The sequence below is a fragment of the Taudactylus pleione genome, unplaced genomic scaffold (genome assembly GCF_031769625.1).
Source record: "Taudactylus pleione unplaced genomic scaffold, aTauple2 ptg000609l, whole genome shotgun sequence".
In the NCBI taxonomy this organism is placed as follows: domain Eukaryota; kingdom Metazoa; phylum Chordata; class Amphibia; order Anura; family Myobatrachidae; genus Taudactylus; species Taudactylus pleione.
This window is the reverse complement of record NW_028285011.1, coordinates 5105539-5130947: the sequence shown is the minus strand read 5'-3', so window position 1 is coordinate 5130947 and position 25409 is coordinate 5105539. Positions and strand designations below refer to the sequence as shown.

The window sequence follows — 25409 nt, the reverse complement described above, 5'->3', positions numbered from 1 at the left end:
TGCGAGTCTCCGGCATATTACCCGTGGTAAAATGCTGTGTGAGTCTGCCATCTATTTGAATCGCCCCCACTGAGTGGTATATTATTTATTATTATTTATTTATATTTCAATTTATATTTGCAGGAAATTTCCAAGACCCTGATGAACCAATATTGGAGTTCAGTTTGGGTAAGTTGTGTCATTTTATGTTTATTTTATGCACATGCAGACATAACACTTTTACTTTTTATTATAGTTGAATCATGTGATGATTTATTTAGCAGAACAATACCCATAAAGTATAAGAGTTACTCCGCGCAAAAATAATTTGCCTAATGAAAATAATTATGCTGGATTCTATAATTTACTGGATTAATTTTTGAACCTTAAAAAAGGATTTATGCCTGAAATTACCTGCTTAAAACTCAGAAACACTATTGTAACCCTTTGAAAATATATATTGCAAATATGAAACTCTCCTTCGCAACATTTCTGTTTCCTCGGATACAGATGTTGCTAAATAAGGTCAGTTATTCACAGGTCTTTCTGACAAATGACATCAACTGTGTATCTCTGAATTCAACAGGCAATTCAGCCATCGACCATTTTCACAGTAAATTGTCATTTTATCCATCATAATGTAAATTTGTGAATGGTGGTACCTTTTTCAAATCTTTAATTTATTGGGAATACATTTTGTCTTGCTCAAAGAAATTAGTTTTTCCAATTATGGTAAAGTTTATATTTCATTCTACAGACCATAACATACAAGCTACTTTTAGCTCTTTCTTGGGCAAGTTGGACATTTGCCAATGCTGTTGCATAATCTGTTCTCTGTCTACCCATAACAGCGTGCAGTGAGCTTACTACTCGATCACTGGATCGGAAACCAAATAGTTTTGTTGCTGTTAGTGTCACAACGCCACCTCAAGCTTTTTGGACAAAGCATGCACAGACGGAGATCATAGAGGTGAGAGACACTCCCAACTGAGAGACTTCTCTTTCCTGTATTATGTGTTGTTAAAAATTTTAAAATGGGCTGTTCAGCCAACCACAAAGTGGAGGCAGAACCAACAAAGTGCTTCATTCAGGTTAGTTCTTCACAATCTATCTGTGAAATGGCAACAAGCGCCATGGGGGATTTGTATTAGACCGATCCATGCAGTTATTAAACATCTTCAATTTAATGTCCTTTATAAATTGCACAGCCCACCCCCCTGCTGATCTTCCCAATACGAAGCCCAGTCCTGATATGATGTGAAATACAAGGTTTAACTACAATACCCAAAACATTCCTGCTCTTTCTATGGTAGGGTTGTGCCACTTACCCGCAACAAGCGTTGTCCGTGACAGCTGCATAGTATGGGCAGGGTAGGACTTGCTAATTTACACCCTGGAGAGCGTTACTAGCCATGTTTGACTCATTCAATGCAGAGACTATTCTAGTACCATTTATACAATGACAGAGCATTCTAAATGGCTGATAGCAACATAAGGAAATCTATACAGTACAGAGAAATTTTATGGGATCTCTATGCAATATACGAAATAACCTAGGTACATCTGTACTATACAGGGATTATTTCTTGAGGCCTCTATACTATACTATACACGGACTGTTTCTTGTGGCCTTTATACAATACAGAGATTATGATGGGGTTTTGTGCACAATACAGAGAGCATTCTATTGACCGATATACAATACAGGTTTTCTCTTCTCGGACTGTCATATTGATTTGACATTACTTGCTCTTTGATTTGCTGGGTAGTTCCAGACACTCAGAAATCAGTGTGTTAGGACCTCCTGACACTGGTATCTGTTGCAAACCCTACAAGTGGGCCCCTGAAGAATGATTAAAGCGGCACTGTAACTTCTACCATCCTACAGCTTCAACGGTGTCTCTTTTAGGAAATTTTATCAAGTAACAGAAGTTTTTCAGTTTGTTATACATTTACTTTTTTCCTTTACTTTTTGTTACCTTTTACTGTAAACCATGTTCACTAAGTAGCTGATCTAAGTTTAGTTTTTTCTCATTAAGGCCTGTTTGGAGAGTAAAATGTTAGCACCCACCATTCCTGGTGGGATATTTATAACACAGGGATCACATATCACGTGAGTAGAGTAAATGCACACAACGCAACAATAATAAGAACTATATTTATGAGCAGATAAAGGTTATCAAAAGATATACTAAGGTTAGCTTCAATGCAGTGCATAGACATCAGCTTCTTCCAATAGGTACAGAACGCCGTCCTTGACTCCGGTCTCAAGTTATGGCATCTCATATTGCTGCAGTAGTTAGGGGCGGTCTTGTTGGAGGCAGCAACGTCAGTTACGAATATATATATATTAACAGAATATTTCGTATTTTGGAATATTTGCATATCATAATTAAATATCTTGGGAATGGAAACCCAATATACACACAGAATGCATTTATGTGTTATATACACCTTATACACACAGCCTGGAGGTAATTTTATACAATATTTTCAATAATTTTGTGGCTCAAGCAAAGTTTGTGTACAGAAATGAAATTCATTTATGTTTCATATACACCTTATACACACAGCCTGAAGTTAATTTTATACAATATTTTTAATAATTTGTGCCTTAGACAAAGTTTGTGTACTTTGAACCATAAAAAATCAAAGGTTTCATTATCTCAGTCATGACAAAATTATTCCGTATTTCTACTTCAGGGTCCATAGGGTATCCACAGGATACCTTGGGGTATAGGCGATGGCGGCAGACATCGGGCACCTCAGAGTTAAAGTTTTCAGCCTCCCAGGATGCACTGGGGTCCCTCTCCTATACCCCGAGCCAAGGTAAATCAGTTTCGTAGGTGCCCGGCTCGGAGTCGGATCAACATATTCAGAGGGGGGCTGTTACAGCCCCTGAAGTTTATTTTTAAACAGCTTTGCTGCACAGGATGAGCTGTACAGCATAGACAGTCAGCTCAGACGACTATGCTCTCGCTCCTTCACCACGCCAGTACTGATCCGGGGATGCTGATGGGTGCCTGGGGTCGCAGGTGCCGGTGACCCCGAAATATCCCTGACTGTGACTGTATTCAAGGGGGTCAGGTAAGTGGTGGGGTCAGGTACTGATCCTGCGCTTTCCACTAGACCACCAAGGACAGCGGGCTGCAACAGTGTGGATATGCTCCAGCGTCCCAGGGGTTAATAGCATGCCAGGGGAGCGCACCTTCCCTGTCTCACAGCCGGCGCCTCCCCCACTACACAGTGCCTTTCCACAGCGGTCTGGTGAGCTGTGTCAACGCTCCTCCCCCGGGCCCGCCTCCTCTCAGCTCCTCAGCGGCCATTTTCTAGGAAGTGTGCAAACGCTGTTGGAGTTTGATACAGGTGGCATCGTGGTCCGGGTCTCCCCGCATACCTCTCCTCCGATAAGGTCAGAGTGTGCAGTGCTGTTTCCTACCAGGCTCCGGTCTGTGTAGTTGATCACAGCGCTTGTAGTGCAGGTTATTTAATTATTTTGGCATTGTATGTGACTATTTGTTAGCGCTGTCTGACTGTAGTTTCACTTCTGACTGTCAGCCATTTTACTATCCCTGTTCTTCCTCTGCTAAAACCCTTGCGGTGCAGTGTTGCAGGGCGTTCTTTGCCTCACAATAAACAAAGTTTTTCTGTGTGGGGAGTCACATACGCTCCGTTTACACTCATAATGTCTGGGAGTGAACGTGAATATCCTCTTCAGCTAAAATGTACCACATGTAATGTACTGTTAGTGGAGGGAGATGTGAACGCTGATGGTTTATGCATGGCATGTTATCTTATATCACGCCCGATTACTGTCACTGCGCCTGTGCAGGAACCGCCCTGGGCTTGTTTTGCTAAGGCACTTACAACCCTTGTGGGCCAGTTGGCGATGCCCCCTGCGTTTCCCCAGATGGGGTTATCGCAGCAGTGGGTAGTCTCATCACCCATGCAGGGGTTCCCCAGGCAGTTGATGATACCTCAGGTTCTCATGGTTTCGCCCCCCCCCCCAGGTCTCGCAGGAGCCTGTATGGGTGAATTCATTGTCCACTACGGTACAGCACCTGACGGATGTTTTACACGGGGAGTGACCATTGCGGCCTTCTAAGTGGCCTTTATTGTCTCAGACGGCTCAGTATGATGATGACATGACGTCTGATGACGGTGAAATTATTGACTTTTCAGACCAGGAGTCCCTTCGTGCAAAGGAGGCGGAGTTAAGTCTAAAGTCTATAAACCTGGCCTTATACAGGCAGTCCGTGGGGCCTTGGTTATTGAGGATGAGGATCCCCATGTGTCCAAATCTAAATACGCCTCCTTTAAGGATGTTAAGGGAGTTGCCACTGTATTTCCTCTATCTGGTCAGTTAGTGGATCATTTAGAGGAGGTGTGGAAAAATCTGGGTAAGCGGTTCCAGCCTCAAAAACCCTTGACCTTTGCAAACCCATTTGCGGATAATTATTTTTCAAAATGGGAAACACCTCCACAGGTGGTTTCTCATGTCACACGCCTAGTGAGGAGTGCTACATTGCCCATGCCCTCCATGTCCTCCTTAAAGGATATTACGGATCGCAAGGTGGAATTATGCCTAAAATCCATTCATTCCCTTGCTGGCGGGGCTTCCAGACTGGCTATGGCTGTGTGCTTGGTGGCCAGAGCCATGGAGCGGTGAGCGGATACCTTGGAAGCATCTCTGGACACTGAATCTTCCCCTGAACAGGTGGAGTTAGTGGGCAATCTCAGAGACTCAGCCACATACATCAATGAGGCAGCCTTGGATATAGGTCTCCTCACTTCCAGAATCTCTTCGGCAGTAGTAGCGGCTCGCCACTCCCTGTGGTTGCGTTCTTGGAAAGCGGATGCAGATTCCAAGAAGGGATTGGAATGCTTGCCCTTTAATGGACAGGTCCTGTTTGGTCCTCATCCGGACAAAATTGTGGCCACGCTGGCAGCAGCTAAATCTGCATGTTTGCCATCGGCTACAGTCCCATCAGGGTCTGGTACTTCGTCCTTTCGGCCTTATAGGGCCCAGGGTAAATCCAAGATACAGTCTTTTCCCAGACAGTCGGGTAACGGGAAATCTACCAAGCCGAAGAAGCAGGCTTGGAGTACAAGACGTCCTACTCCCAAGTCGGACGATAAGCCTTCAGCCTGACGGGACGAGCCTCCCCTTGGGGGACCCCAGAGTGGGAGGCCGTCTGCTTCACTTCGCCCAGTGCTGGTATCTGAATACCAAGGACACTTGGGTACAAGAGGTGGTCTCTTGGGGGTATGCCCTCTCCTTCCGGTGAAGGCCTCCCAGCCGGTTTTTCACCACAGGCCTTCCGTCAGATCAGGACAAGGCCCTGGAACTCCAGAAAGATTTGCACTCTATGCTCCAGGCTGGAGTTATAGTGCCTGTTCCGTTACCCCAGAGGGCACTGGTTTCTATTCCAATCTTTTTCTGGTGCAGAAACCCAATGGGTCTTACCGGCCCATCCTCAACCTCAAATCCCTCAACAAGTCCTTGAGGGTCCCTCGGTTCAGGATGGAGACCCTGCGTTCCATTATTCTGGCAATGGAGCCTGGGGATTTCATGGTGTCGTTGGACATTCAGGACGCTTACCTGTATGTCCCTATTATCTTAGCACACCAGCAATTCCTCAGGTTTGCAGTTGTCGACCAACATTTCTAGTTCCAGGCACTGCCCTTTGGTCTGGCCACAGCGCCTCAAGTCTTTACCAAAGTCATGACGGTCATGGCAGCCCACCTGCGGATGCAGGGGGTCCGCTTGTTGCCTTATCTGGATGACCTTCTGTTGTTAGCAGGGTCTCCAGAGATCCTCCAGCTCCATCTGCAACTGACAATATCTGTGTTGCAGAATCACAGCTGGTTGATAAACTGGAAGAAATTCACCCTGGTTCCCTCACAGAGGATGCTCCATCTCGGGGTCCTGTTAGACTCTCAACAACAGAGGATCTTTGTGATGGAGGAAAAGATCTCTGCATTACAGGCAAAGGTACGCAGTTGCCTTCAGAGCCGCCAAGTGTCTGTTCACTCGGCGATTAGGTTACTGGGCTCCATGGTGTCAATGTTCGACATGGTTGAATATGCCCAGTTTCACTCCAGACCTCTGCAGAAATTGATCCTCTCCAGATGTAATGGGTTGCCCCATCGAAAAAAGACACAGACCATGGTGCTTTCTCCGGTGGTACGTCTGTCTCTGGTCTGGTGGCTGCAGACGAATCGCCTGAACAGGGGACGCCCCTTTTGGGTGGCAAACTGGGTTCTTCTGACAACTGACGCCAGTCTCCGAGGCTGGGGAGCAGTGACAGGTCCACACTTGTTCCAGGGCAGGTGGACTCCAGCAGAATCTGCAATTCCAATAAACATCTTGGAACTTTGGGCGGTATTCAAGCTCTCCAGAAAGCAAAACATGTTCTCCACGGAAAACCCGTGCAGGTACAATCGGACAACACCACCACGTTGGCTTACATAAACCGCCACGAAGCAAGCTTTGGCAGGATGGATTCGCATGGCGATTTCTGAGGCTTACATTCATGAAGGCCTTCCTGTTCCATCCTCTGTTAAAGCTCATTCCACTAGTTCTGTGGGTACTTCGTGGGCAGCTCGCCATGGTACCTCTGCTGTTCAACTTTGCAAAGCAGCCACGTGGTCTTCTGTTCATAGCTTTTGTGAGGTATTATGCGTTTGACACCTTCGCCTCTCAAGATGCTTCCTTCGGGCGGCGGATTCTCCTTTCAGCACAGGAGCGTCCCCACCCTTAAAGGATACTGCTTTGGGACATCCCCAAGGTATTCTGTGGATACCCTATGGACCCTGAAGTAGAAAATATGAGATATGGTAAGAACTTACCCTTGTTGTCCTCCATTTTCCTTGAAATAGAGATGACTGAAAGCAGTCTCTCCGTAAAACGTCCTGGAACTAAGGGCAGTATTCAGGAGCGCTTTTCAAGCTCAGGAAATACTAAAGGGGCAGGCCGGTCTAGGTGCAATTTATCAACACCACTGCAGTAGACTTCCTCATCTATCAGGGGGCAGAATGTCATTTTCCAGCGAGATCGGTTGTGCTCATACCAGGAGTCCTTATTTTGGAAGTAGACTTTCTAGGCCAGCAGGATACGTGCCAGAGAGTGTGGGCTCTTCATCCACAGGTATTTCAGAGCCTTGTGGATGGATGGGTCTTCCAGAGTAGACCTCATGGCCTTGAGTCACAAGCACAGGGTCCCCAGGTAGGGGCACAGTGTTTGTGGATGCTCTGGCAGTAGAGTAAAACTTCAAACTAACGTATTTGCTTCACCCACTATCCCTCCCTCTAAGGGTTAATGGGAACATGCAACAGTAATACTGATGGCCCCTGCTTGACCCAGGCGCTTCTGGTTCGCCAACCTGCAGAGTCACTCCATAGACACTCTGTGTCCTCTTCTGCTAAGGTCGGACCTGTTAATACAGGCTCCCTTCCTGTATCTAGACCTGACTCGTCCATCTTGGATGGCATGGTTCTTCAAGACCTCCTCCTTGTGAAAGGATGTTCTGTAATTTAGAGGACAAGGAACTTACTTCTGGCTGCAGTTATTAAAAACTTTGTATGTTCTCCGGGATGAACTGAGAAAATGTGGCCCTAGGGGGTTAGGTTTTCTCGAGTATGTTCTTTTCGTCAGACTGGAGGGTCTCTGATCTAGCAGCACTTTCTTCCCGCTTCCCTGTTTTATAAGTCATCGGGAGAGAGCGTTATTTCATACTAGGGCGGAATACCTTCCAAGAGTGGTATTCTGGTTCTATATGAATGTAGAGATTGTGGTCCCAGCTTTCAGACTACAAGCCTCTCGGTAGGTGAGGCTTCCTTGGATGTTGGCCGTGCACTACATAATTATGTGGATCGCGCCAACAGCATCAGGAAGTAGGTTTCCCTTTTGTACTGTATGACAGTCATAAGGCTGGCCAGCCGATAAGTGGACGCTGGTCAGATGAATTTATATGACGATTTTTCATATAGACACAGACTAGTTTGGTGGTGCCAGACTCAGTAAAGGTACATCCACACGGTCAGTGGGTCCTTCGTGGGCGGCATGCTGGGGTGCCTCTGCTGAATAGTTCTGCAGGGCAGCCACATGGTCTTCCGTCCACACCTTTGTCAATTGTTATGCCTTTTTACATTTTTGCCTCTCAGGATGCCTCCTTCGGGCGTAAGATTCTCCTCTCTTCCGAGAGCCAGGAGCGTCCCCGCTCGTAGGGTTAGTGCTTTGGGATATCCCCAACGTAATGGCCCCCGAAGAAGAAAATAAGAATTATGGTATAACATACCTTTGTTAACTCTTTTTCCTCGAGGTCCATGGGGTACACAGGACACCCACCCAGACGCACCTGTAGTTCTGGGGGAGGTTTTTCCGTAGTTTCTCCTCTTGAGACTCATGAGTTATGGGTTTCTTCTTTCTTACCCTTTGTTTGTCTCCGCCTGCTTGAGCTTGGTAACGAACTGGCTACCTGAAGCAGGGGGTGGGGTATATGAGGAGGAACCCCAGTGCATCCTGGGAGCAGAGAGCTTGCTGTGTTAACTGTTTGGTGACCGGGATTCATACCCCAACGTAATGGCTGTGGACCCCATGGACCTCGAAGAAATAGAGTTAACAAAGGTATGTTATACCATAACTCTTATTTTTTTTTTTATTATTATTGTAGACAACAATGGTTAGAGGAACAATTAAAAATACAAATAATTTAAAAACACGGTATCACAAGTTAAAAATCAGGCTTAAAAATAAAGCATGAAAGAAAAATTAAATTTTCACTTATAATTGCATTTCACAGCACCTGGCCACATCCTCAGAGTAAAATAAAGGCATACACACATTTACACAGATGGCTAGAATATGGGGCAAAAGTCACATTATTGTCATTAACCCACACTGGTACAACTCACCATGTGTATTTTTTTGAAAGCACTACACCCTTCCTTCGCTCATGGGTGTGGTATAAGAGATAGACCGTTATTAGATAGACAATGTCTAGGTAGACACCAGACGTTAGAAAAAATGGAAGACCGGGTCAAAAGGTCGACGTGGAAGAAGGTCGACAGCTGCAAATGGCCGACAGTGTCGAAAGGTCGACACAAAAATGGTCGACACATGATTTTTATTTTTCATTTAACCCTAATTTTCACCCTAACTCTACCCATGGTGCCTAACCCTAACCCTCCTTCCTGGTGCCTGATCCTAACCGTCCCTTCTAGTGCCTAACCCTCCTTCCTGGTGCCTAACCCTCCTTGCTGGTGCCTAACCCTAATCTTCCAGTAAGTGCCTAACCCTTTAAAAAAGGTCATGAGTCTATCATTATTGTGTCTATCATTTTAATGTCGACCTTTTGACCCTGTTGACCATTTGTACCTGTCGACCTTCTTACCTGTCGACCTTTAGTGTGTTGACCTTTTGGCTCTGTCGACCTTTTGACCCTGTCGACCTATCGACTGTCTAACATCTGGTGTCTATCTAGACATTGTCTATCTAATTACTGTCTATCTAAAGTCCGGAGCCCCTCAGGATTTGATGCATAATATCTGTACATTGGGCTGTTTTTTTTTTTTTAGGCATATGTGTATATAATTTTTCACATACAGCAAAAATGTCTTGTTCTACACATGATTGTTTGATGCTTCAAGAAAAAAGATGCCATTTAAACAACATTTCTTGTGCCATAATGTAGTGTGTTGTGTCTTTACTTGCCAAGCATTACAAAGCGTTTTTAATAGTTTTTATATATGATTTCTTATACCAGTTTTTCATTGCACCTTACATAGGCCATACAATATATACAGTATATTATTCTATGTAATATAAATATTATTTAGGAACATTGTAATATGATACCAAAGCTAAAGGTTGGAAATGGTGCCTCTTAGCCCCTACCTCTCTGCTCTGTGTTATTAGACAGCTGGTCACAGGACAGTCCTCCAATGCCGCTACAGTTGGCCGACTGTGCTATTCTCTCCTACCTGCTCTTTTAGCCTTGACCACTTGTTGCAATTCGTGGCATCTACTGTAACTCTGTAGCTGCTTGGCTACTGGAATGTTATGGTTCTGTTTGGAAAATCTGTAATAAACACATCCTGAAAAGCAAAACAATGATTGTACACTCTACTTGTAGTTTCTACAATTTGTAGATATTTAAGAATTAACTGATTTGCATTTATTTAATTTGTTTTATAGGGAACAAGTAATCCCATATTTCTTAGCAGCATTGCCTTCTTCCAGGACTCATTGATAAATCAGATGACCCAGATTACACTTTCTGTGTATGATGTCAAAGACAGGTCTCAGGGAACTGTAAGTTGTTCATATACTGGACTTTCATTGTAGAGAGAGAATCAAAGAATAGTTATAATACACTGTACCATATTGTGCAGTTTAATTGAATACATTTAATTAAAATATATGTATTATTTTGAAATAAACAGTTGTATTATATTGACAAAGTCATTGTTCCTATTTGTGTATAAGTGAATGTGCGATCAGTACTGTGGACTATGGCAAACTTCTCCTTTTTTTTTTTTAATTGGATTTTTTCCCAATACTTATTTACATACTTTATATTGAGTCATTTTCTGCTTGTGAGCATGAAATTAGTGGTTTCGTATATACAATGAGGGTCACATGACATATCAAGCACACAACACTCTTGTGTAATATTTTGTCTGAGTCTGGCTTTACTTTTCTTGATTTTATTCATGTTGATTTACCAAATCTAGCAGAATTTAATATGCATTTCAATTTAAAAATACTTAGGGGGAAATTTCAATTAGACCCAATAATTTTTGGGGAAAATAAAATGGGATTTTAATGCTTGAATGCAATTCAATTAGATCCTGTTTTATTTGTCTGAAAAATTATCTATTTTTGGGCAAATACACACAGGATCGGTGATCTTATCATGGATCCTATGTGTTAACTCTAGCACCTGCCCGAAAACAGATAGTTATCAGGGATTTTTTTTCGGAGCCTGCTGAGCTCCTGAAAAGAAATGCCCGATAAGCAGCTGTCAGCAGCCGAACACACGCTGCTGTGTGCTGGGCTGCAGTGGGAGCCGGGAGGCTGCTCCTCTCCTCTGCCTTTGCGGGGTTGGGGGGAAGCGATCACACAGGTCATACCCTTCTGGATTTGCCCCTGGCTGAGGGGCTAACAGCACCTCCCTTCTCAACGCTGCAGTTTGCAGAAAATAATAAAATAATTTTCCTTTTTTTTCTCTAAGCGGGGTTTGCTACACCTCCCAAATTAGGCCACGCCCCCTGATAATTGACGGTTTCTGGGCTAATTTAATTAGCCGCAGACCTTTTCATCAGGACTGTATAACTGGTGACCAGTTATACAGTCCTGATGAAAAGGTCTGCGGACCTTGAAACGTCGACATGCTGCTGTATCTTTTGTTCACCATGATTTAAGTATATTACACTTTTTCCATTTTTCTAAAGGAGTGCCTCCTGTGTTGTTTTTTTCCTGGGGGTTGCTACACCTCATATGGGAGAGACAGTTCGTTGCTATTTATATATATATATATATATATTTTAATATTATATACAGTGAATCCGGGAAGTATTCACAGCCCTTCGCTTTTTCCACATTTTGTTATGTTACAGCCTATTGCAAAATGTAATAAATTCATTTTTGTCCTCAAAATTCTACACACAATACCCCATAGTGATAAAATGTAAAAAAAAATTTCTACATTTTATAAAAAAAAAAAATATTAAACCACATGTACATAAGTATTCACAGCCTTTGCTCAGTACTTTGTTGATGCAATTACAGCCTCAAGTCTTTTTGAATATGATGCCACAAGCTTGGCACACCTATCTTTGGGCAGTTTCGCCCATTCCTCTTTGCAGCACCTCTCAAGCTCCATCAGGTTGGATGGGAAGCGTCAGTGCACAGCCATTTTCAGATCTCTCCAGAGATGTTCAATCGGATTCAAGTCTGGGCTCTGGCTGGGCCACTCAAGGACATTCACAGAGTTGTCCTAAAGCCACTCCTTTGATATCTTGGCTGCGTGCTTAGGGTCGCTGTCCTGCTGAAAGATGAACCGTCGCCCCAGTCTGAGGTCAAGAGCGCTCTGGAGCAGGTGTTCATCCAGGATGTCTCTGTACATTGCAGCATTCATCTTTCACTCTATCCTGACTGGTCTCCCAGTTCCTGCCGCTGAAAAACATCCCCACAGCATGATGCTGCCACCACCATGCTTCACTGTAGGGATGGTATTGGCCTGGTGATGAGCGGGGCCTGGTTTCCTCCAAACATAATGCCTGGCATTGTCGCCAAAGAGTTCAATCTTTGACTCATCAGACCAGAGAATTTTGTTTCTCATGGTCTGAGAGTCCTTCAGGTGCATTTTGGCAAACTCCAGGTGGGCTGCCATGTGCTTTTTACTAAGGAGTGGCTTCCGTCTGGCCACTATACCATACAGACCTGATTGGTGGATTGCTACAGAGATGGTTGTCCTTCTGGAAGGTTCTCCTCTCTCCACAGAGGAATGCTGTAGCTCTGACAGAGTGACCATAGGGTTCTTGGTCACCTCCCTGACTAGGGCCCTTCTCCCACGATCGCTTAGTTTAGATGGCCGGCCAACTGTAGGAAGAGTCCTGGTGGTTCCGAACTTCTTTCATTTACTGATGATGGAGGCCACTGTGCTCATTGGGACCTTCAAAGCAGCAGATATTTTTCTGTACCCTTCCCCAGATTTGTGCCTCGAGACAATCCTGTCTCGGAGGTCTACAAGCAATTCCTTCGACTTCATGCTTGGTTTGTGCTCTGACATGCACTGTCAAGTGTGGGACCTTATATAGACAGGTGTATGTCTTTCAAAATCATGTTCAAACAACTGAATTTACCACAGGTAGACTCCAATTAAGCTGTAGGAACATCTCAAGGATGATTAATGGAAACAGGATGTACCTGAGCTACATTTTGAGCTTCATGGCAAAGGCTGTGAATACTTATGTACATGTGATTTCTTAGTTTTTTTTTTTTTTTTAAATAAATTAGCAAAAATCGCAAAAAAATTTTTTAGACGTTGTCATTATGGGGTATTGTGTGTAGAATTTTGAGGACAAAAATGAATTTATTCCATTTTGGAATAAGGCTGTAACATAACAAAATGTGGAAAAAGTGAAGCGCTGTGAATACTTTCCGGATGCAATGTATTTCTCATTTTTATCATATTACAAAGAAAAAAGCTAAACAAAGCAGGTTATTTTAATTTCCAAATGAGGATACATATATTCCCCATTATGTAGAGACATATGCTACACTCCCACTGCAGTAACTGCTGATCGCTGCTTTGACAGTGGTCAGCCAGCAGAAGTTTAAAAGAGGGCGAATGGAGCATTCTGTGCCATAGGGGAAATTCTGTAGTTGGACGGGAGCTGCTCCACCACCTTCAAAACTTCATTCGGGCAGCCATTATTCCTTGCAGAGAATAACTATTAAACAAGGTGAGTGTACTTCTAAATAAAACCGAAGATACTGTAGAGCTAAAACCTAGACATAAATAGCATACCAGAAAAATAAAGCAACCGTAATAACTTTTTTTTCTTGTTTACCACACAGATGTATTTGCTGGGCTCTGGAAAGTTTACTGTGAAAGATGTTCTGCGGGAGAGGAGCCACAGATTGCATTTACCATTGTGGTCAGTGCTTATTTGCATGTTTTTATTTATTTATAGCTAAAAATAAGAACAAAATCTCTATAAATATATACACACAGACACACACAAACATAGATCTGTGTTTGATATATATATATATATATATATATATATATTATTTGGTAGCAGCGGCACTCCGGTCATACAAAAAAATTACAATAGCGTTGAAATATGATTCAAAGTTTCAGCGCTTTATTGGCGCCTTCGTCAGGAAACAGCATGATAACAAATACAATACATAACACTTACCTAAATACATTCTCACCATGTTTGCTGCACGCCTCTGCCCGTCCTCCAAACTCCGTGGACGTTGCGGGAAAGTGACGTCAGCAGTGTGCTCCCCGTTGCTAAGTAACCCCTGGATGTGTGATAAACAAAAAATAAATGTAAAACATAACAGTGTTGAGCAAGATCACACTGTAAAGTTATGAAATGTGCTGTATCAATGTGATAACAATGATCAAGTCTACATGTTAATGTAGAAGAAATCAATTATAGAGGGAAAATGTATGAGAAAATCACATAGCTAGATACTGAAACTCCTAAAAAAGGGTGTATATATAATAATCCAAGTTGTCCGCACTCCACCAAATAATCAGCGAAGTGGGGAGCTCAATTTAAAGACATAAAGTCCATGGATAGAGAACATATAACAGAATCGGCACTCACAAGGTTATGAAAAAAATGCAAAAATGTAATTACCTCATAGGTAGGGATTAAAGTGCATAGTCAATGTTTCGGTCCTTTTAATTTGTCACTTTTCATTTGGCTGTCTGTTGATTTGTCCCTCCTGCTTTGTCCTGAGGATGGTCTAGGACCGAAACGTCGACTATGCACTTAATTCCCTACCTATGAGTGTTAATTAAATTTTAGATTTTTTTTCACAACCTGGTGAGTGCCGATTCTGTTATATATTCTCTCTCGCTCTCTATCTATGTATAACGCCAACCAGCGGCACTCACGGGACTTGTTAATGAATAAATAATCCACTGTTCGTCTCAGGGGTTTTATACTCCAACGTTTCAGATCATATTTAATCTTTTTTCAAGGATACAGCACACACATAAACAACGTTCTTACCTTATAAATGTTCACCCACAAGTGCACACCTTCCGTCCAGCGCCGGCAGCGCGTCTCTCCCCGATGACGTCACCTGAGTGCGCCCACACAGGAACACACGTCCGTGCCACCAAAAAAAAAAAGAAAAAAAAAAAAATATATATATATATATATATATAATTGATTGGTGGGTCATAACCAGTTCTAAATGTAAATAATCCCAGGAAGTCTTTCCTTGCAGCATCCAAGGTTAACTCGTTGGTGAACACTTTAATTTTATATCATATCATAAGAGTTTCATATCATAAAAATTCCATATACCCATCATTTTCAGGTAGGTTTATGCTTAGGTGTGGGTGCTCCCAGTGATTAACCTGCTCTGCTATTAGTACAGGTCACAGACCTGCAGTTGCCGCTAACAAATCATCAAATACAAAGTGGTAACATTTTAATGAGAAATATATAGTTTTAATCTTTTAATTGTCATAACACTCAGGGCCTGATTCAGACCCGCTCGCAAGCGCACAGCACTCGCAAGCGGGTCGATGGTCCCCCACTGCGCAACACGTCGACGACCTAGCGACGGCAGCTCTTTTGCTGCGGATCTCGTTACAAGACGGGGCGTCTGTCGATGGCGAGTGACAGCTCGCCCCGTTTTGTAGGTGGGGAGGGGGGGTGGCTGCGTTCCTTTAGTAACACCTGGCATTTGTGGGCGGCCCTACTGACATCACTAGTGATGTCAGTAGTGGACTTCCTGCTCTATTAGAGCAGGAAGACCACTCGGGCTTGCAGGAGCCGAGACCCTACCACAGGGTCTCGTTGCAAGCCCGATGGTCGCGATAATCACCACAGACTCCAGGCCGCTCGCACAAGCTGTGGGTGGTCACCCACAGCTTTGCGAGCGGGCTTGAGCAAAATTTTTTTTAAAAAAAAACATGCCCTGATTCAGAGCGAGCGCTCTGCATCAGTGAGCGGCTCTGGATCAGGCCCTCAGTATGTTGATTTTAGTACCTAGCAACAGAGCAGGGATACAACATCTGAGGCATATACCTATATTTTTAAAGAATATTGTTCAATTACTATACACATATTTAGACAATTAATTCAACACCTTCAACACTAATCAGATCAATCAGACAAGACACATATTATTTTAAACAATATACTTTAATGATTGAGTGCTTACAGGTAACACCGTAGGTGGTGTTCTATAGTATATTCTTTAAAGATAGTGGTTTCCTTACCAGTAAGTCGCTCTCATTAATATCACGGGTTGTTTTGATGTTAGAGCGCATTGGCCTTTCTTATTTTTACTATTATCTGAGACTTTGTCTGGTGAATCCAGGTGATGAGATGAGCCTGGAATTCCGGTGGCTGGGAGACCTTATTAGGAGGGACTCAAAATAGAGCCAGAAACAAAAAAAGGAATATATAGTGTAGTACTTCCTTTTTTAAATTATAGAATAATATTTACAGATGTCCGTACCATATATGAGATCCCTGCTTAGTTGGTGCTTACGTCATGGAAGGAATATACTCCACGAATTTCAGGTATCTAAGTCAAGGGGTTTAGGCTGGGCATTGATGAGTCAGTGAGTACATCAGTCAGAACATTTAATTATATATATATATATATACTGTATATATAACTCGTCCAAAATGCAAATAGGGGAGCCACACCAACTGCCACCCCAAACACTGCCAAACATTGCCGGCCGGGACTTGCTGGCACAGTTAGTACACAGTCACTGCGGATGGACTTGATGTTAAGAGGAATACCAGAGGGACTATGGTAGAAATTAAATTATATGAGTAGTTTAGTGCAGTGAGTAAGTACCCGAGGTGAGCACTGGCTGAAACTATACTTGTGCTCCAAAAGGAACAGATGAGGACAGTTCTTTGCACAGAATGACAGGAAAGATATGGAACTGTAAGAGGCTAAAGAGAGAGTGAGAGAGGACAATTTGAGTGAATGGGTACAAAGACTCTATAGATCTTGTACATAGTAAAATCCATATTCTTTGCAGGTCTGCTGAGCAGGAGCGTGTGGGTAACATCACAGTAATAGGCTGGCAAATGGAGGAGAGGGCTGACCAGCCGGTCCCTGTAACTAGATCACCAGATACAGTTAATGGGAGAGTAAGTATGCTCTTGTCACTACAACATACCCCACCATAGTCACAACATAAATTCAGTGGGGGGTATATATACCCAGTCGTGCAGGATATAAACTGCAAAGTTGGTGGTTGCTAAGTGGAGAAATGTTTGGAATACCGGTATCTCTGATTCCCTTGGCCATGACCACTGATTGCATAATAATTGTTTCAAAGCAAAGATGTAATATACATAAACGACAAAAAAAAAATTTAAATTGAATGAGGGGAATAAAGCCGGTTTACCTTTCATTCTCATTTATTGCACTAGCTGCACTATATAGACACATTTTGTTAAGCCAATTTTGCTTTTTATTTGAAGTATTAATATGTGTTTGAAACCGGGAAATTATGAAAATGACACTGAGACAATATCATTAATATAACAGAATATATAAATAACAACATAACTTAATGAATTGCCAGGTGTCAAATATGTGTTGACGTATGAAGTCTATCAGGCAGGAATAATAATAAGATTTACAGTGACGTAAGTACTAATATGAAGTGGAACTCTGAAATTGTTAATCTATTTTCACTCACACAGTATTGATGTCTAAACAAATGCAAAAGTTATGTATAAAAATCCCTTTTTTTAAATATGTTATATATAATTGTGTTTTTTTTTTTGTTTTCTTTAGACTGTAATTCCTGTTGATGAAAGTTTAACAGAATCTTTAGGAATTCGTTCAAGATATGCATCACTGCGAAAAGATACACTACTGAAATCAGGTGATTTCATTTTACCTAAATGATTTACAAAAAGTTGTTTGCCTGTGCCCATCATTTTATAACCATCAGTACCTTTTTGGCCAGCTACACCAAACAAAGGGTTAACCCCTTCACTGCTGTAGGTTTTCTCACTCTTGATCTGAGGCCATTTTTCGACGCTAGGGCTCGTTACATTTCTCACAGATATTTTTATGTGATGGACACACAAATTATACCTTGTATTTTTTTTTTTTCAGAATACTTTCTATTTTCATAAACTACCATTAGTCTGTTTATTCAGTCTAACACTCAAAAAATGTATTTTAACAAATGGCCAACAAAGTGTTTTTTTTTTTTTTTTTTATTGAAATTTCACTGTTCTTGTTTCACCAGTAATCCACCTTTTCAAAATAATAAAATGCAGGATTCTACAAAATGTGCACTTAAAATTAAAATTCATTTTTTTTTGCTGTCTTCATCTAAATACTTCCTATGTGTAGGAAGAATATGGTAGCCCAGCAAGGCCTGTCATTTTAGACCAGTGGTTCCCAGTCTTTTTTGAATCACGGCTCACTAGTGGATCAGCACTGTTTTTTGTTTTTTTTTATGACAAAATTTGTCATTTTATTGAAATAAATCGTACAACAAACATATATCAAATACAATGTTGATCACAAAATAAATTAAAAACATCCAAAATACACATCAAAAATGAATTACATATACATAAGAGAAAAATTCAAAAATCCATAAACAGAATAAAAGAAAATCAAGTACGAAAACATATTCGCATAATTCCAAAAAATTTGTGTTGTAATAGGAATCGAAAAATAAAAAACAAGGAAAAAAGATGAGTAAATGAATACTATTAAAGAATAATATATATATAAAAAATAGAAAAAAAAGGAGGGGGGGGAGAGGTAGAAAGGTCAGCAGAGACCTGGAGTAATGAGACACTGAGATTGGTACCAAGGAGACCAATTCATCTGAAATTTAGCAACCCCATTAATTTGTAAGATGATAATATATTCCATGGAGGCTATGAAATTAATCTTAGCTACAAGGGTAGTCAACGGAGACGGGTTTTGGTCTTTCCAATGTTTGGCAATTAGGGATTTGGCTGCATTGCATATGTGTACAAGCAATTTGTCTTGAGACTTTGAAATTCCAGGTATAGGAGCATTCAGAAGGGCCGTTAATGAGTTTTCAATATCTACCCATTTCTTAATCCCAGTTGCAGAGTGCCATGATACAATGTGATTAAGTTTACATGCTGAGTAGTAGTTTTGCAAATTGGGGAGACCCAGACCACCCGAGACAGTACTCTTAGCTAGGATGGCCCTACGAATCCGGGGTTTATGACCAGCCCATATGAATTTGTTACATAGTTTCTGCAGGGAAGCGAGTGCCGAACACGGAATAGCAACTTGAAGGGTTTGAAATAAGTACAATAAACGGGGGAGGAAATTCATTTTAATTGTATTAATCCTGCCTATCCACGAAATATATAGATTAGTCCACCTGTCTAGGTCTTTTGTGTAAGTTTCTTAATCATGGGGCCATAGTTTGCTTTATAACGGGAGGAAAAAGTTTTAGTGATAGACACTCCTAAGTATTTAATGGCTAGAGGTCTCCAAAGGAATTGGAATTTGGAGGTCAGTGTTGCTTGAGTTCGAGGGGGGACATTTAAAGCAAGAGCTTCTTCTGATTTTGAATGATTTACTTTGTAACCCGAGGGGGAACCTTACAACAGCAGTTCCGTCTGGAGATTGGGGAGAGATACTAAAGGGTTAGACAATGTTAAAAGAATATCATCCGCGTATAATGATAGTTTGTATTGATTTTGCCCTATAATGATCCCTCCAATGTTCATGTTGTTCCTAATACGGTTCGCCAGTGGTTCAATAGTAAACCGTGGGGAGCAAAGGCCATTGGTCATAACCGCTGATGAGGGGTTAGAATATAGAGTCTTGATTGCAGACAAAAAATTACCCTGAAAGCCAAAAGAGGACAGCGCTGAAAATAAAAAAGGCCAGGAGATGCGATCAAATGCCTTTTCCGCATCGAGGGCCAGAACAAACGAAGAAAGTTTAGTAGAGTTGATATGGTGAATTATGTCAATAGTCCTTCTCGTGTTGTCCGAAGCCTGTCCACACGGAACAAAGCCCACCTGATGAGGATCCACAAGAGAGGCCAAAATGCCATTCAGTCTGTGATTTTGGTGAATAGTTTAAGGTCGGTGTTTAGTAAGGATATAGGTCTATAATTAGCACAGAAGGAAGGATCCTTACCTGGTTTTGGGATGACTATAATCCGGGAAGCCGTCAAGTCAAAGTGAAAAGGAGCTCCGCACAAAATTTTGTTAAATAATTGAATCATGTAGGGCATAAGTTGGGGGCAAATTATTTATAATATGCCATCGGGAACCCAACCGGGCCCGGGGCTTTAGATGGTTTTTGAGATTTAATAGCTATTTCTAACTCTTCTAGCGAGATATCATCATTAAGCATTTGGCAAGTCGCCAAATCAATGGATCAGCATTGTTTTCACGGCACCCCTAAGACAAAAGTTTGTTATTGAGAAACTCCGAAAAAAATTGTAGTACAGTGAAGTAAATTGTGCTTTCCTGTTATCCTTAGGTCCAGTTATGTGGTGGTGGACAGGTTTGCGCTTCTGTTTGTCCACATATTTACATTACATTGATCGTTAAGAATTTGATTTGGTGCTGTACCACCAACCTGATGTACCGCTGCAAGTGTCCGAAGGCACCCCAGGGTGCCACGGCGCACAGTTTGGGTACCACTGCTCTAGACAACCTACTGCATTAAAATAATGGATCACTTTTTTTTTTTTTTTTTAACACAAGAAGGAGGAGAAATGGGCTTTTAGATCCCCTCCCCCATTTGTAAAAAAATTAATTTGTTGTTTACTGTTTCAGACAATATCTACTAAAGGGGCCCATTGTTTGAAACTGGAGACTCCCCTCTTTCAAGACATTTCCGTAGCGCACTAGACAACAGCTGCTAAGGGGACCACATAATTTGAAAGAGGGGAATCCCCTTTCTCACGAGAGTGACCCTACAATTTACACGTGTAATAATGAGCGTTATAGGCCTCCCACCCATATAGGGAAAACATCTATTTTCCCCAGCGCAGGGCAATACTGTCTTTTGATCAGAGGTGGTCAACAGACAATAGCTACTAGAGGGACACTTAATTTAAAAGGCGGGTCTCCCCTCTTTCAAATACGGGTGCATACAAAATTGCCGGTGTCATTCATGGGGATGAGATGGCATATTGTGCCCTCTCCCCATATACGAAAAACTTTTACATAGCACAGTGTAACAATGTCCAGTGATCATAGGTGACCACCAGACAAGAAGTACTAAGGGGACCCATCATTTGAAAGAGGGGGCCCACCCTCTTTCTAAAATAAGTGCCTGGGATTTTATGGGTGCCAGATGGCGGGGAGACTCTCCCTCATCCCTGGACTCCATGATTTCTCTATAGTGCAGGGGTTTTTGCAACATTATGAACCTCGGCACTCCCTACCGGTGATTAGTGTTGGTGGGGAGAAGGTAAGCACCTGGGGGGCACTTTGCTGTTGGTTGACTAGTCATCCACAGTTTTAAAGTATGTGCCACACTCGTCCTCTGCAGTGAGGGGTCAAAGGCTTATTTAAATAAAACTATGTAAGTAGCACACCTGCTACAGCACGTAACAACCAATCATCTAGCGGTTCTGTGCAGAGTAAATCAGACAGAAAATGTCAGCTGAAAATGTCCTATTCTTGCTTTTCTATTTTATTACCATTACTGTTTATAATGGTTTGCACATCTTAGTGGGCCATAGAGCCTGGTTCAGATTTGGACGCAGTGCACACAGCAGGTGTGACTGTGGAGGCTGCTGCTTTTTGTACATATGCTAATTATACACCAACTGAAAGCTTCTGTGATCCTCTGCTATGCCCGAGGACGCAGCATCAGATCATCTGCACAGGTTACACAAGATAGCCGGTGCTTTCACTCTGCCGGGACCAGGTAGTCTGCATGCCTACAAAACGGGGGCATCACCCAGCCATTTTGTAAATCGCTCACCGTTGCCACCCCTGTCCTGCCCATAAATGGCTAGGGGGCAGTGTGAACGATCTCGCGTAAGGAGACCTGCACATGCGCATCACTGACCCTGCATCGTGTTTGCGTACAACACTGAATCAGGCCCATAGCCAAGACATTTAATTTGCATCTCTCCTAGTCAGTGCAAGTAGTTTTTGCAAACAATAAATACAACGAGCAATCGCACAATCTGCATTGCTACTAATGTTTAGGCTGTATCCATTTTTTTTTTTGGGGAGGGGGTGGGGGCTTTTCCATGCTTCATTTAGTTACAGTTTGTCACATTCCCAAGGTAATGGCATTGTCAGTATGAATATACTGTCAAATTAGCTACATGTCTATGGAGATAGGCCAAGGTCATAATGAAATAAGAGCAAAAAAACTAAGAGAAACGTGCAGGAGAAAATTAGTTTAACCTTCAGCCTTGCCATACAATATATGCCCCACCGTATTAAGTACAGTATAGTGCCCATGTCCATATACATTGCTGCTAGTACTCCGGTCACCTGTCCATAACTGCTCTTTTAGTAACAAGAAAAAAAAAAATGATTTGCACTATGGTTGTTACCTATTGGCTATAGTGACTGCATGAACCTGAGAGGCAGCAGGATGAGTTGGGTATGGATGTGATCATCCCAGGTTAGCTTTGTGTCTGGAGTGTCCATTACTCCATACAAATTAATGATTTCTATGTGAGTTATAATCTATTTTTACATTCTTCTGTGACAAAATAGGGAGACAAAATAAAAATGCCCATGTACAAATGGAAAAAAAGCCAGGTTTTCCATGTAGATTGTAACCATACTGTAGTTATTCAGGTTTTGCAGTATATAGTTCACTGTTTATACAGATGTGTCCTCATACATTTCGCCTCAAATGCCACACAGCGCAACTTTCCTGGCGTGACTGAGCCACCTGGTCCCGTGCAACTCTGCTTGATTCAGGCGTCTTTTTTTCCGAAAATGCTTCTAAGTCACAATGTGATGCAACTAGGACGCACCAGGAGACTGTGCTGAGTAATTTGATATGCGACACTTGTATGTCTGTGTGCACCTAGCACTAGCTGAGTCTCACGGGACCTGGCACGCCGAGAGGGGCTTTTTAGTGCAACTGCAGCAAAGATATGTAAGGACACATGTATTATATATGTATGTAAATATATATAATGTATGTATAATGTTAGAGCACAGGTTCTCAAACTCGGTCCTCAGGACCCCAAACAGTGCATGTTTTCCAGGTCTCCTCACAGAATCACAAGGGGAAAAGTCAGCTCCACCTGTGGATCTTTTTAAATGTGTAAGCAAGTAATGAATACACCTGTGCACCTGCTAGGTGACCTACAAAACGTGAACTGTGTGGGGTCCTGAGGACTGAATTTGAGAACCACTGTGTTAGAGGATATATTTATTGTCCACTAAGATATGTTTTATCCCAGTGGGGCTTCTAAACTAGGTTCTATACATTATACATGTTCCAATACTTGCCCCGCTTTAGTTTCATGATGACTTTAGTGATCGTTCCATCCATCATTAATCGCTGCAGTGTGTACCGGAAATCATGCAATGCCCAGGGTCAGGGGCGTATTAAGAGAGGAGGGGAGCCCCCCTCCTCTCTCTCCGGCGGCCAGCAGCAGAGTGACGCGGCTGACTGGCAACCACAGCATCAATAGACTCTGTGCACTAGTCTGTGCCCAGAGTCTACTGCGCATGGTCAAGTCACTGGAAAAATGGCATGGTCGCCATTATCCCAGCGATTTCTTCACTGCGCATGGGCAAAACACCGGAAAAATAGCCGCGAGGCCATTTTCCAACGTTTTGTGCAGGGCTATGATACCCGACGCGGGACCTAGGAGAGATAAGTATTAGATAATATGGGTGCAGGGTGTGCGGTGCGGGCCTCCCCATGACCCAGGGAACTCTCTGCTGAATATATTACGACAATATCCTCAGTTATCGGTGAAGCCGGCCTTCCTCTATACCCTGTCCTGGTGATTCTGTTCTGACTCCCGCAACTACCTACTGGAGTGGGTATAGCTTACTGGATTTATACTTGCATCCGGCAGTGTCTCCTGAAGTGCTGCCGCATCCTGCTGCTGATTTCTCCGTGGTCGCTAATTACTAGCTCCGGTGTTTGGGGCGCCTGAAACTGGGCCCGTCGCCATTTTGTTGCTGGGATCCTTCTGGCTGCCTTCTCAGTATCCTTGTGGTCCTGACGCTTCTTAGTATGCAGACTGGATGATCATCACACTTGTCTCTCTTCACACTGGTAACTTCCTGCCCAATGCCTCCTATCTCCTAATATTTACTTTCCTGTTGGTTTGGTACATTTTGTGGAGGAATTCCCCACCCATCACCTCAGTTGTGATCAGCTAATTGTTTTCCAAATATTCTGCGTGCTCGCTCACTTGAAGGATGGACAGTTCTTTGTATCAGATCCTTCGGGCAATTGAAATATCTACTCAGAATGTTCTCAGTAAATTAGACAACTTACAGATGGACACCATGACTCACTGTTCTGCTCCTTGATTGATATCTGATGGGGCTGAGATGGCTGTGCCTAAATCTCTTGTTCCTGCTGTTCTGATATCCTCTCCAAAAGAGGATATTCTGGATTTATTTTCTCCACTGGCTGTGGACCTGCCTGTATTTGTCAACTATTTTGAGGCTGGCGGGGTTGGGCTTACAATGGTTTGCCACAAAATTCTGTTTCTATTTAAATTAGATGTGCTGAGATTCCAAGATTTTAAATTCACATATTTTACTTGTTTTTTTTTTATATGTTTCCGAGTAGGATGGGACAGGTCAATTTTTCTGTTTTTATTTTGGCAAGAGGTTGAGGCCTGGCCAGACTAATATTATAGTTGATATAATCCTGATTGTTGTACATTTGAATGTGCGGTTTCAAGTAATTTGTATGGAGGGAACTCCATAATTATTTTCTTTAAAGCTGGAGAGCTGAGTTGACCTAGCTTAAGGTCATTAATTTATAGACTTGGTTATTTACATTGTTCTAATATCCTGTATTAGGGATGGAGGGAGGGGGAGGCGGTTAGTTTCTTAGGTAGAAAGTACAGATTTGGGGGGTGGGCTGTTTTGGGGATCCAAGTGTGCCTGGGTTGGGGTTAGGTCATACAGGGTGGGGGGGTAATTGGGTGGTTTGTTTTGGGTTTATCATTTATTTTGGTAGATGGGGTTTATTTATTTATTTTATATATTTTGTATAATATAGTGAGTGGTTATTCTCCATGTCCCACTTTTTTTATGCTGGTTCAAGTTGCAGGTATCCGGATGGCGCCTTCGGGTACCTGTTCTATTCAATTATTTGTTGGGGATTGTATTTATATCCTGTTTGCTCATATATATTCTTCAACATGTTGTTTACGATATATGCTATTATCAATGCTGCATTTCTGTATTTTTTCATTTCTCATTGTCTACCACATTTTTTGGGTATATTTTGTTATGTTTGTTTCTATTTTCTTAAAATCAATAAAAAATACTGAATTTAGAAAAAAAAATAGTTTAGCAGGAACTCTAAATATGAATAGTATAGGCTACAGAAAAGAGGTGGGGTGTGAGAGGGCACTTTAAATGATGATTAAATATGGTCAAGCAGGGTAGGAAGTGGCATGGGCAAAGTCTTTGAAACAGGAGGGAGAGATGCTAATCAGAAGATAGCGCCATGTCGATGGTAAGGAAGACTAGAA

At 42.3% G+C, this 25409-nt stretch overlaps 1 protein-coding gene across 5 annotated transcripts in view; it reads left to right on the top strand.

The window, feature by feature from the left end:
* Positions 1–25409, top strand: part of INPP4A (inositol polyphosphate-4-phosphatase type I A) — a 165034-nt gene that overhangs the window by 64645 nt on the left and 74980 nt on the right. For all 5 annotated transcript variants that reach the window (XM_088454106.1, XM_088454103.1, XM_088454107.1 and 2 more), the window contains exons 4-9: positions 124–168; positions 831–949; positions 10178–10294; positions 13568–13647; positions 16752–16863; positions 17519–17609. In XM_088454106.1, the coding sequence (XP_088310232.1) occupies positions 124–168; positions 831–949; positions 10178–10294; positions 13568–13647; positions 16752–16863; positions 17519–17609 (564 nt within the window). The remainder of the gene's footprint in view (positions 1–123; positions 169–830; positions 950–10177; positions 10295–13567; positions 13648–16751; positions 16864–17518; positions 17610–25409) is intronic.